At 31.1% G+C, this 13918-nt stretch overlaps 2 protein-coding genes across 3 annotated transcripts in view; both read right to left on the bottom strand.

Annotated features, from left to right (window-relative positions):
- LOC130893603 (AF4/FMR2 family member lilli) overlaps window positions 1-4243 on the bottom strand; it is a 513028-nt gene extending 508785 nt beyond the window's left edge. Inside the window, exon 1 of the mRNA XM_057799827.1 lies at window positions 3807-4243. Within this exon, the coding sequence (XP_057655810.1) occupies window positions 3807-3826 (20 nt within the window). The 5' untranslated portion in view covers window positions 3827-4243. The remainder of the gene's footprint in view (window positions 1-3806) is intronic.
- A 4971-nt stretch (window positions 4244-9214) lies between these two features.
- LOC130893607 (cytokine-like nuclear factor N-PAC) overlaps window positions 9215-13918 on the bottom strand; it is a 93291-nt gene continuing 88587 nt past the window's right edge. For both annotated transcript variants that reach the window (XM_057799840.1, XM_057799839.1), the window contains one exon: window positions 9215-12090. In XM_057799840.1, the coding sequence (XP_057655823.1) occupies window positions 11759-12090 (332 nt within the window). In that variant the 3' untranslated portion in view covers window positions 9215-11758. The remainder of the gene's footprint in view (window positions 12091-13918) is intronic.

The following is a 13918-nucleotide window of genomic DNA, read 5'->3' as shown; positions in this document are numbered from 1 at the left end:
CAGGTGAAGTTTGCTCACAAAATTGGATCCATGGTAAAAAAATTAGATAAGATACCTAATCGAACCTAAATGAATGAAAAACTCAATCTGAGTTTGTTGGCGGCCCGAGAGAAAATGCTTAAGCATTTCAAGAAAATCAACTGAACTTAATACATCATAGCAATTCAAGACCTATGACCTTATGGATAAACAAATTAAAACGCAAATTTATTGAATTTTATACAGAATATTGAAGTCAATTCTCAGTCTTTACATTTTCTGAATTAACAAAAAATTATAAAAATCTGAGTATGATGAAGATAATGAAAACGTAATTGGACTTCATCTTTATCTGAATTATAATTATACTGAGAAACTACAGAGGGTTTCTCTAAAGTAATGTCGGCTTCCATGGATTCATTCCTATGCATCAATTCAAACGTGCCGTAACTTGTTAACACAGTACATTTTTGTAACAATAAGTATTGAGTGTAATAAATATGAAATTCGTGTTAAGACATTGTTGGAAGCATAGGTTTGAAGCAGCCGCATGGTAGTAAGAAAAATATGCGAAATTGAAGGGAAAGACGTTAATTAGTAAACAGCATATCGTTTTGATAATGAAGATTTAACGCACTAAGATCGTTCGCGATCAATTCGTCAACCTCCGTGGGTTTTGGAAGTTAAATAAATAGCTAGTACCATCGCTCGCTCGCTGATTATCGGATCATAGTATCACAAGAGATTCAAGCAAAACGTCGAGTAGAGGTATTGTAAATAGTTCCGTGCTCTGCCGAAAGATGATCGTTTGATTAAACTCATTGTTACTCGCGATTAAAAACAGATTCATCTAAACAACCCGAACATGGTGAATCAGTAGTTAGATCAAAGATAATTACCTGAACCCGTCGCAAAGAGAAGTTGTTTCGAACGAAAAGTCTTTTACGTTTTGGTGGAATTATGAAAGGTTTAGTGTACTTCAAATTAATTCCAGATAGTCGAGGTACCGATGCGGAGATATACAGTGGACAGCCGATGCGAATTTATGAGGTTTTATCGAAGAAATATCCAGAAAGCGGTCCTCTTGCAACAAGACAATACTAAACCAAAAACTTCGAAAGTTACTCGAAGTACGATCGAAGAACTCGGAGGTATTGAACATCGGCATTTAGTCCAGACCTTGCACCGTCAGATTACTATTCAGATCCATTGTGAAATTCTTGCGTGGGGAAAGAGTTGAATTGATGGGAAATGTTGGAAATACAGCGCGACAGTTTTTTGTATCTAAGTCCAAATATTTATTTTACTAAGTTTCAAAGTTGCTGAACATTGTGTTAAAACCATAGAATACGATTGGTTATAACTTGTATATTTTGTATGTTTATTTCATAAACAAAGTGTTCATTGGAAACCGACATTATTTATTATAACTAATGACTCATCCGGATGGCTACTTTGTATTAATTACTAGTCAAAAAATGTAATATAAACTAACCGCAAAGTTTATTGTGTACTATAATTTAATTTATGTCGTATTTTTATTCAAAGTAATGATGATGGTCTGTATTCCACTCCATTTTATTATTTTCACTACATATTTCGATACACAATATCTTTTTCAATATTTTCAAGTTAATTTGATCAATTTGTTTGGTTTCCACTATATCTACATCAATCCAAGCTCAAATTACGAGACTCCTACACAAACGAAAACCAAGTCTAAGATTAGAAGTGCTGTACCAAGACCAGAAGAACCGACACAAGATCAATACCAAGACTGTCTAAGTCTCGTCTTAGTCTTGCATTTAAATAACATTTTTAAAGGCTTCGATGTAAAATGAACCAGAGTTACCAGAAATGCCTTTGATTTTATCTAGAAACCAAAGTTCTGAGATAAAATAGACACCGATATTTTATTTTATAAACTTCGACTATTTGGATCGTAGAAATACCAAAATCTAAACCAAGACGTACTCCTTTTTTCGCCTACAACCATAAGAACTCATTGTGTATCTGGTCCATTTTAAAACTATAATATAATAACTACCTGCATTGGAACCTTTAGTTTGACAGATACACAGTCGCGCCCCAGATGCTTTTCTAGGGTGTATTTTATGTTTGATGACATCTTTTACTTCACCAACTTCAAATTTTTTTCTGTTTTCTATGCATGATCCACAGCAACCCCTTTCGTGACTACTCGATAAATGGAAAATTTATTTATTTAGTCTTGTTAATTTTAATTCCGATCGCATTATCAGATTGTTGAATATTCTCCTTTTTTAAAACATTCGAATATATTCAAAATAACTTGCTGTTTTTGTATATCTAAATCTTTATTATTAAATTCATAACTGTTTTTATTCTCACTACACTGTGCAAATTCATTGTCTTCATTCGCCCATGTCTAAAGAACGCCATATTTCTATTTATTGGAAAGAAATTTATGAATTAAATAAATCTAGCCACGCCACTGCTTATCGTAGACTGTTTGGCAGGACTATTTCAAGAAAATTGTCTACATGCGCCTTCTGACAACACGCCAATAGAAATGCATTTATGTTTATAACTCGATGTTTTCATTGATAATCAGTTGAGATGTTCCACGTGGACTGACGGTTTGTTAGAAGTTTACCAAAATGTTATACGGGGAGTATACATTATTTTTCATAGGTTGTTCTTCGTATAACTGTTTTCTGCAATTAATATTGGAAGAACTACAACTACAATCCAGTATTGTTAATCCATTTGATACGAGAATTGAAATTTTATTTGTAATTGTTGAATTTTAATAATACATGGCAATAAATACTTAAATGTTTCTTTTTAGACCACTTCATATGATTATTATCTAGTGATCATGTTCAAACGAGATAGATTTAGGAGGAACAGGAAAATCGCTTTTCATACAGAAAAAGACTTGGGAATAAAAAATCTGTTTCTCATCCCGAATATGAATATATGAAAAAAATTTTGTATAGTCATGTTTTTAGTACGAGAAAGTGTTTTGGGTCGGTATCATGTTAGCCGAATAAAATTAGTACATGTTCAAGGATTGGTTAGAGATGTTTGGTACATCAGTTGTTGGGGATAAATTCATTTTTGAGGACGATAATACCCGACCTCAGCATACCAGATCCGTCACACCTCGGTAAAATTTCAAGAAGTAGACAGATTGAAGCCTTGGAATCAACCAAAAAAAGGGGTGAGTCGTTACGTGGAGTAGGCAGATAACCATCCTATTCCCTCCGTTCTCTTGTATATGCTCAACATCTACGAATGGGACTATATTAGACAGTAAATCTCGTCAAAGTCACTGTCAGATGTATTTTGTAGATTTCGTTTTAAAAAATATGAAGGATATGAATTTTCATAAAAAAATGTGTACAGTATTTTTAAGTTAGGATTATTTATATTACTTGGGTGATATGAATGATAATATATCTTCCAGAACTTTTTTCCTAGACCAGTTAATTAAAATCTTCGTTTCTAATGAATTTGATTTAAAGAAAATTCTCTCTTTCCATAGTAAATTGTATATGAGTATAGAAACTATTGAAGTGAAATAGTAAGTTATCAATACAATAGCTTGAATGGCAAAACAGATATAACAATGTCCAAAATATAATTAAAAAGAAAATTAACAGGAATCGAGTGCACTTTATGTACTACTGTAAGAAACGTAAATAATTACCAATTCATATCTATTAGAACTGTTCTATACTCCTAAAAAATTGGTAAATTTTTTCAAGAAACAACAAAAAAACACTTATCTTTCAATAATTTACTTGATTAGCAGTTTAAATTAAAAATGCATAAAAACCGACCTGTTGAAATCTAGTTGCATCTAGTTTCTAGTCTCATGGGTGACAGTCAACCAAACGATTGGAAATATTGTCGTAAATGTTTTAAATCACATTTTATCACTTACCGCACACCACAAATTTAGAAACTAATATTTCCACCACAGTTTGTGTTTTAAAAACAATTTTCACAATTTCACTTTTTCTAGGAAAAATTAAGACAGTACCCTATTTATTTCACGCTCCTGTTCCATATTTCATTATACATAACGTATTCTATCAAATATTTTAATTATTTCTACAGGTAATTTCATTATGAGGTTTATTTTAATTCGCGACTTGTCGCACGTTGCTATCATCAACATAACGTGATGTGATGATACAAATAAATGAGGGGCGAGAAACGAAGAGAAACAGGAGTGAATTAGGTCTTGCGCGTGTCAGGAATGTCACACGAGGACAGCGATTAAGATGCGCAAAAACAATATAAATTTGAATGGTAGAAAAAATGTAAACAGTGACCAGAATGCAGCTTTTTATGTTTAACTGGAACATTATCAATTAGAAATAATTTTTCATTAGGTGAAAACTAAATTTATATAGAGAGGATCATTAATAACATGCAATATCTATCGTGATAATAAGATTTTTCCGTTCAATTTGTTTTTTGAATTCAAGTTTTTATACTTTTGATACTTTTCCATTTGATGATGATTTCTTGTAACACGATATTATTTGCATATGGAGAGACCTTTTAAACAATATATTACAAGTTCATTTAAACAAGTAAAATAATAGTCGCATCCTCGGTGCGAGTGACCATAATGCATTTTTTACCATTAGCAATCAGTAAATATTAAAAAAAATTTCAATTTATAAAACGAAGTGTCCATGGAAAATAAAGGAAGAAAAACATCAAATTTCATTTATTTAATAATTTTGTCCTCATCATTTCGTGAAATTCTCATAATAATTGGTTTATGAGATGAAATACGACCTCAAATGACATGAATTGACATCCATTGAAACCAATTGACGTTTATTGGTGTTAATCCATGTCTTAAAATGTCTTGACGTAGCTTGACGTCAATTCATGTCATTTGAGGTTATTTAGCCCATGGGATCATATTTTGGTAGATTTGATTAATTTTTTCTGATAATGCACAAAATTTCTCTCGTTTCGGCACATCTTCAGGTGTACAGAAATTAAACGGACGGTTTTTGAGCGCGTTCTGTTATAATATTAGTTGCTGTCATTAATGAGATCGATTCTGTCGCTGAAGTCTCAGTACACCTATATGTCTGGAGTATTGTCTGTTTCCGTTATGGTTTTGCAGGTTGGGTGGGATACGTTCAGTCGTTCTGTTTTTCAGATCTCGTAGAGTTGGTTTGTGTTTTAAATGTTGTCCAAGCATCAACGTCTAGCACTGTAACTCCTGCTAGTAAATGGAGCGAATATGTTATGGCTAGCAAAAATGGTCTTTCCTTGACCGCTAGCTTTCGTCAATTCTGCTGTCGTATGCTCTTTTGCCCCAAATCTCCGCTCCATATAGAAGCATCCGCTTTTTCGTATATGTCTTTTAGAATCGTCCCCAGTCTCGGCCAGCTATGATGAACAAAGTCGGCTGCTTTTTACGATTTAATTTGACGTGATATAATCATAACTGTCCCGTAATAATGTATTAAATTGTAATAATAATCAGTGATTTTCATAGTTCCTAATTTTGGTAATTATACACTTTCGCGGTCACCTGATTTTTTGGCTCTAAAATCGAAAATCGAAAAATGGATGGATTTTAATGATCTTGGTCTCAAAATGTTCCATTTTACGGCGGATTTATAAAAAAAATACGAAAATTAAAAAAAATATATTTTTTACAGTTTCATGACTTTAAATGCAAAAAAAAATGACTTTTACATATAATCCTTCGTAACTCTTTCTGACGTCGTGGAATCAAATTCGTAGATTTTTTTTCGCAATTTACATAAAAAAATGAATATTTTGAAAAAAAAAATTTCAAAAAAGTTAATTTCATGAAACTGTAAAAAATATTTATTTTTTTGAATTTTCGTATTTTTTTTATAAATCCGCCGTAAAATGGAACATTTTGAGACCAAGATCATTAAAACCCACCCATTTCTGGATTTTCTAGAGCCAACCTAACCTAACCTAACCTAACCTAACCAAAAAACCAGGTGACAGCGAAAGTGTATAATTACCATAATTTTTTGTAAAGGATTATTTTGCAAAACCGTTTTTTTTACGATTTAAAACAGTAAAACTATGAGAAATTTTCATTCCAGCTATTTCGACTAATTTTTTTTATAAATCCGCCGTAAAATGGAACATTTTGAGACCAAGATCATTAAAATCCATCCATTTTTCGATTTTCTAGAGCCAAAAAACCAGGTGACCGTGAAAGTGTATAATTACCCTAATTTTAGTGGTATAAGTCTAAAATTGTTATGTAAGTTTTTAGGCTGATTTTGTTTTGTAATGATCCGAAGTTTCCAAGCGATCTGAACGGGATTGAAATGAATAAAGGTTAATTAGGAGAATCGTATTTTATAAAGGCCGTTTTAAATTGTCCATGTGAATTTACGGTTTTGAGATGGTCGATATTGTTTTGTTTTGTGTCTTTTCCTCTTTTAATGTTGTGGGTTTGTTAAATGCGTTTGCTTATTTTTGTATTCTGCGAGATTTAACATATATTTTCACTTAATAAGTCTTCATTAATTTTAGATTACAGCATTTTAGTCCCTGCTTTATGGTCATTGATATAGTAATTCATAGAATTTTTTCAATATCTAGGTTTTAAGGATCGTCAGACTTTAGATGACCGTTAATTACTTCTATAGGTTTTCTTTTTGTTGTTGAGTGTATTGAATAGTTATACCATGATTGCATAAGGCATTTTTAAACTAATTGGTGTTTTGAGGGATCCTTTGGTTTTTAATCTAGAATTGTTGAATCAATTTAGTGGTTCTAGAATTACGAAATTTTTTAATTAGGTTCCATTGCCTGTGAATATTTGTTCGGGAATGCCATGATGTTAGAAAAAGGTTATTAGATTATTGACGATTTCGGTGCTAGATAAATTATTCAACGGGTATGCTTTAGCATATTTTGAAAATGTGGCAATGATTGTGAATAATTTATTTCCTTCAGAGCAAACATATCTATATATAAATATTGAAATGGTTTGGTTTCTGTTGGGAATTGATTCATTTTAATTGCTTATGGCTCTGCTTTGTTGGCAAATATCGCAATTATTTAAGTTTTTATTGAATTTTCCATGTAAGGCCATGTGTCTTCAAGTCTCGTATAGGTTTTGTCTATGTGGTTTGTTTTACCTTCATGATAAAATTAAAATATTTTTGCAAGGTTACTGGAAAGTTGTCAAATATATTGGTGTTCTCGAAATAAATATAGCCAATGCTATCTGGATTAATATAGTTTTCTATGTTATGAATGACATCTGAATCTAAATTATTAGAGGTTTGAACAATTGCACGTTTTTTCTTTCCAAACAAATATTTATTTTTGGTGTAACTGGAGAAGGAAGTAATTATTTGTGATGAAGAAATACAATGGATGATGAACCAAATGCAGAAGAAGGAAATGACAGAATCAAATCGTTTAGTAACAGTGCAGTGTTTTCTTACAAGATAAGAGTGAAAGACAAAGAATATTGAGTATATTTTTCGACGATTTAAGTATATATGTTGTTACTAGAGGGAGACTTCGAAGTCTACAAAATAATCTTTTGCTTCAAGGTAAATCTCCACACGATAGAAGAGGAAAGCATAATAACAGACACAAGAAAATACCGGAGCCTGTAGCGAATTTGATTAAAACCCATATCCAGTCATTTAAAGCTCGGCAATCACATTATTCAAGACGAAAGAAACAGATTATATGTTCCAGAAACAATTTCTGTCAGAGCAATGTACAAAATGTTTTTAGAGAAGTTTCATATTAATGTATCCTACAAAGCATATTGGTCAGTTTTCACAACATCATTTAATATTACGTGTGGTCTGATATGACACATACTATTTGTGATAGGTGTCCACTATTATCTCAATCTGCATTCAAACCTTGCTCAGCACAGCACCAGTACTAGTACTGGACCTGAAATTGAAATAGACAACGAAGACAATAGCAGTGGCGCAGAAGATTAAACAATGATGCCGATTTTCTTTGTAGTTATTACAACTCAACATTGTTTAAAAATAACCATTTCTTCTAACCTTTTGCATATTAAAATCCTCCGTTCCATTGTAATTCCCGTAAAAACAACCATTGTCAAAAAAAAAGGAAAAACTACGTTGTTATTTGAAATATTATCAAAAATTTGAATACTTTTTTTTCACCAACATTTGCTTATTATAAAATAAAATATGTCTTACATAATAAAAAACCAAATTAAGCAAAACGTTGGGCGAAACTACATGTTGAGAATGAAAATTTAACCGAAACTCATCGATTTCCAAGACAACCAACAAATTTATCAGATTCAATAACATGCATTCCAGTCCAAGTGGTTTCATTGCCGCTTAAAATAACTGCCCCAAACCTAAATTTGATACCTATTCAATTTTCTGTCCATTTTCCCCTAACTTCATTATTTAAATGTTAAGATAACCTCGCTGTTTCTCATTACGCCCTATTTTAATGGAATTTATCTTACGCGTTAAATGGGATCTTACTGTATATAAAAATTGAACAATTATGTAGATAACAATCGAAGATTTTTAGTAACATTTTTCTATGTTTCGTCGATATTATTTTCAACATAATAATTTCCTATTTACAATTATTTAAATTTAAACACATTCCGAGAATGCAATCCAGGCAGAAATACAACATCTTGTATGTAAATTGACTCACCTCCTGATGGGAACTAATAAGATATGTTAATCATCTGGTTGGGTGATACAAAGCGTTTCTTATTTTACCCTGCATTAATGTATCGTCTCGGATTACCAAATTTTTGTCGTATATTAATGTGAAGAATCATAAATTTAGTTACCTAGCTTAAGGATAACTGTATTCATTAAGATTTATGGTACACGATCCTAATGGGGACCCACATCATAGTTAATTGACTTCAAGACACCTTAGAAATTAAAGTTAAATTAACGTATCAAATTACGTACTTTATTTTATATCGATGTGACTCCAGCAACTATACATATAATTATTTATAGCCTTTTGTACAATAGGATTTTAGTATTTAAAAGCAGTCAGTAAACAGATATTTTAATAATCTGGCATTCGTCGTGTATTGTCGAAAATTGGTTTTCAACTCCAGTAAGCAGCTAACTGACGGATCTAAATAATACTTAATAAAGCATATTTGTATAGAAACATATCAACATATCACCCATAATTGAACCGGAAAGGTGATGGTACATACATATTTCAATTTTCATTTGATTACTTTATTAACATTATACATTTACATTTCTTTGGGTACTTATATGAAGAATGAAATATAAACCAAACATTATAATAATATTATTTTAATGGACAAATTAAAACATAAAAATTCATTTACTATTTCAAATATTATACAGGTATTAAACAATTTAAATTGTTCATAACCAAAATAAAGAAAGTTTAATTGAACTAACGAATATGATTATTGATTTCTATATAAAAACTGTTTTTTCCATACTTAATATAGTCATTATTATAAAATTATTTCTAAACTAATTGAATTTTTATGGAAGTTTGTATTTGATTTCACGTTAAGTATTATTAAATGAATCTGAAAATAAACTTCGTTAGAAACGAGATCCTGTAAGTAGTGAACACATAGAAAATAAACTCTTTAAAACAGTGGTAAAAAACTAACTTCAATTAAATTGCAGTAGTGAGACAAATAAATAGCTAGTGCACCTGATGAAACGTAATTCACAGAAAATTTTTAGGTTTTCAAACTATATTTACTGGATGCAAGTAAATTAATTACCTTCAGAGTTAAAAAAATCTAGATGGTACCTAAGCCTGAACTTCAAATTATCGATAGTGTTGACTTAGAAAAAAAAACATAAGAGGTAGAAAATAAAAAAATGAACATAAATTTAGAAGGGAAATCAAAAGAGATGTATATCTAAATTACCCCAGAAAAAAGCCAGGGAGGTTGAAAATTAGTGTAATATACAGGCCGGAACAAAAATTAGATACATAACAGTAATACACTCGCAGATTTCAAAGAAGGCTTTGATGCACCAAGAGAGCATACAAAAAATTTTTAACATGGATAAACCCAAGTTTAACAAAAATAAGAACTTTCAGTATCTAACAAATCACACAGTTTTCCATGTAACCACAAATTACAAGTATATAAGAAGAAAAAACCCATAAAACTATCGAGTCAGAGAAGCATAGAATGAAATATGTCACTTACATCAATTATTTAATAGTGATAAATAAGATGAGAAACAGGAAATTGAATAGAGGATAATGAAGGGAAATGAAATAAACAATAATATATACTCATTATATTATAGGACGCCTTTTGCGAGTGAAAGATACAAAAAAATAATCTACAGATATTAGAACAAACGAAATTAGATGAAGCAGTAAAATACACAAGTAATAAGGAAATAAAATTTGAACTAGAAAGCGAAAATATATGAATCATCAAACACTCAGATTGCAACGTGAAGAAAAAGAAACGACATAATATATAAAAAACGTTAACTGGAATTTGAAATGTAGGTCGCAAAGGATGACCAGAATAGTCAGAGCCTACAGAGAATTATGAAAAGACTTGGATTTATCTAATTAAACGAATGGATCAAATTTCGATACATTAGCGTTAGATATAATCTGCAATAGCTTGATGATGACGATGAGAATAATGATGAAACACTAAGCCAATTAATCGTTCAAATATACAACAAATAAAAATCACAAAGATTTTGGCAAAACAAGGAAAAAAGCGATTATTGAGGAAAAGTGTCGAAATTCGAAAAAATGCGAAGCAACAATGGAAAACCAATGAAGATTTTTGTAAGTATTATAAATCAACTATATATTGATATTATCGTCCAATTTATTATCGTCGCGTTAGAAAATTTAATAACGCAACATATTGAATACAAAAATGACGCGTAATATTCATTGATTCATTCTCAATAAATTATTCAAATATATAAAGATTAAGCTGATCAAATTTAGACTCTATTTCATAAGCTGAAACATATTGGGTAATACAACTTATTACAAACAACTATCGGTATGAAACTAAGTTTTGAAAAACCCATAAAATGGTCAAAAAATAAGAACAAAACCATTCAAATACCATAATTGATGAAGCTCACTTACAGAAAGAACATTTGTTGTCAATATTAAAAACATTCAAAATCCTTGTAAGAAATTTAATACATAATTCTATTCAACAAAAAACTCATTATTTAATACGTGTGCCTAATATTCCCATTAAACTAGAAATTCATTCATTGTGTGTACGATGATTCGAATAAATTACAAACTATTGATAGTTTTAAATTATTTACATTTTCTTTAATTGTTACACCCTTTTTGTCCCTTTTAGGGGCAAAAAGAGGCTTATCGTTTATTATTAATGTTGAAATGTTCTACAAAAAATTTAATTATATTCAATAAACAAAATTTTAATTTGGGCGTCTCTGGAATTAATAACGATTTATTCATTTGTTCAAAATAACATCGAATGTCGAAATTAATTAAAAATGTTTTTGATCAATATACAATACAATATATAATGTATTAAATGTATAGGATCTAAATTTTTTCCGGACATTTTATTGATGAAATTAATTGAACTCCTTATTTTATGAAGAAAATTATTTAATAGAAAATCTAATCCGAAAATATTGTAAACATTTCTGCGGTACAAAAGCCTTCCATAAAAATTACAATATACAATAGATCTTCACAATAACAAAATTATTAAAAAAAAATGTATTTCATGACCGAACTAATGCCTCGTCCTCATGTACACGCAAGAAGAATCGTAGTCGTCATATCCCAATCTCCTAGCATGTTTGTAAACTTCATTAGCAGTTGATGTCATCAATAGGGGTTGCTTTAATTGATCGGATAAATCTAAAGCGAGCTGCATATCCTTTTGCATATGTTTGATGGCTTGCTCGACATGTTTAAATTCTTTTTTGATAATGAGATCTGCTTTATTGCTAAGATAACCACATGCAAGATTGGTAAGATTAAAAATGTTGAGAACGTCTTTTGAAGAAATGCCGCATCTATCTGCTAGTGATAATCCTTCAGCCAAACCAACTAAGGCTACACCTGAAAATATAAATAAAAGGATAATGATCAATTTGCATCAACTTTAAGCTTCAAGATTTTTTAAATAATGTTTAGGTTACTGCTCTTGAGTCTTATGTATAATTACTTCAGTTGTAAAAAGTAGCAAAAACTTTTTTCCAGAAATAACATAAAAATACTAGATGATGCATCACGCTTAGAGGCATCATCAGTCATCGCCCGGACTTTTACTAAAAAAAACCTTAGTCATAAACATCTTTCATCTATTCAAGTCGCCAGGAGTAGACAGTATCTTCCCAACCCTTCTTCAAAGAGGACAGGAAAAAGTCCTGCCACACTTTATCCGCCTCAAAAGAAACGGTCTAGAGCTGGGGTATATACCAGAGACTTGGAGAAGGGCCAAAGTAACCTTCTTACCAAAAGAAGGTAACGAGAACACCACACGTCCAAAATACTTGAGACCAATGAGCCTCACATTGTTTTTAGTCAAAACGATGACAAAATATTTCAATAACTAAATTAGAAGAGAGAATGTCGACAAGGGGGAGTTGCATCCCCACAAGAGGAAACTTTGAGAATATACTCTGGAATATAGTTCAAAGATGATTCGACTACGCACGAAGTATTAGAAATGATTCTAAATCTCCCTTCCTTAAAAAATTATCAAACTGAGACATGTCTCAGGATATATCAAAAAAGTTGAGCCTTTGAAAAAAAAATTCACATCAATACGAAACTGTATAAGCAAAAAATGTCATGAAATGTTAGACGGATGGCTCTAAAACAGCAAACAGAGCTGGAATAAGAGCGTACGGTCGTAGAACCAAGTACTCTAAAAGCCTGGGCAACACACCAATTGGAAAAGTTGAACGAGCTATGCGAAGAAAAGTAAAATTATCTTGTCATGGATTCCGGGACACACTGGAGACAGAGTCGCTAAAATAGGGGCAGACAAACGCTTCATAAGACCTGAATCCTTCTATAGTATCAGCTACAGACCAATAGAAAAAGCATTGGAAAATAAGGTCGTTAGGGGTAAAACCAATTACTGGGACAACCTACAGGGGCTGAGACAGGTAAAGACTCTTCTGGGAAACTATAACCAGAGAATAATTGCTGAATGTACCAGCCTAAGTAAGAACAACCTACGAATACCAACCAGGAGTCCTGTCGGGGCACTGTCGCCTTAATGGACACGTGAAAACGACGGTTTTAGAAATAGAAATATCCAACCTAAAAGCCATCAAAGGAATATAGCTTAAAGTAATTGTCGAAATCCTTTTTTTGTGACAACTAATCACATCTGATTGACTAAAATTTGTGGGAAGAAAACTTGTGGATGAGGCGTCTTCTCACAAGAATAACATTGCGAACGAATTTCAGGCTAAAATTTGAACTAAGTTAACCCAACAAATACTGGATTTCCTTGATAGAGCTCGGATCCATAAATATAAAAGAAAAAAGTGGCAGTACTGGCTACCAAAAAATGTGTTGATAATAGTTTTAATATTTTGACGTCGAAGTATACTAAATACATCTTTCATTGGCTATTGCAATATTACTATATATAAATTTGAATTATTCATATTTGGAGAAGTTTCCGTTGCATCAAATTAAAAATTTGAGGCTGTTTAGTCACAGAAAAAAAAATATAACTTGGCTGATCACCAAAATTTGGTACATTACGTCATGATCTGTTTTCATGAAAAGATCTAAAATTAATTAAAATGGTATTATTTTGCTCAACAAAATAGTTGATATTTATTTTAAGAATTGTGCCATATGTTTTGAAATGTTTTTTGTTTATATAATGAAAAGTTTTCATTATATAAACATAACTGTAAACATA

The sequence above is a fragment of the Diorhabda carinulata genome, chromosome 5 (assembly GCF_026250575.1).
Source record: "Diorhabda carinulata isolate Delta chromosome 5, icDioCari1.1, whole genome shotgun sequence".
In the NCBI taxonomy this organism is placed as follows: domain Eukaryota; kingdom Metazoa; phylum Arthropoda; class Insecta; order Coleoptera; family Chrysomelidae; genus Diorhabda; species Diorhabda carinulata.
The sequence above is the reverse complement of the archived record's forward strand: the minus strand, read 5'-3'. Positions and strand labels throughout refer to the sequence as shown.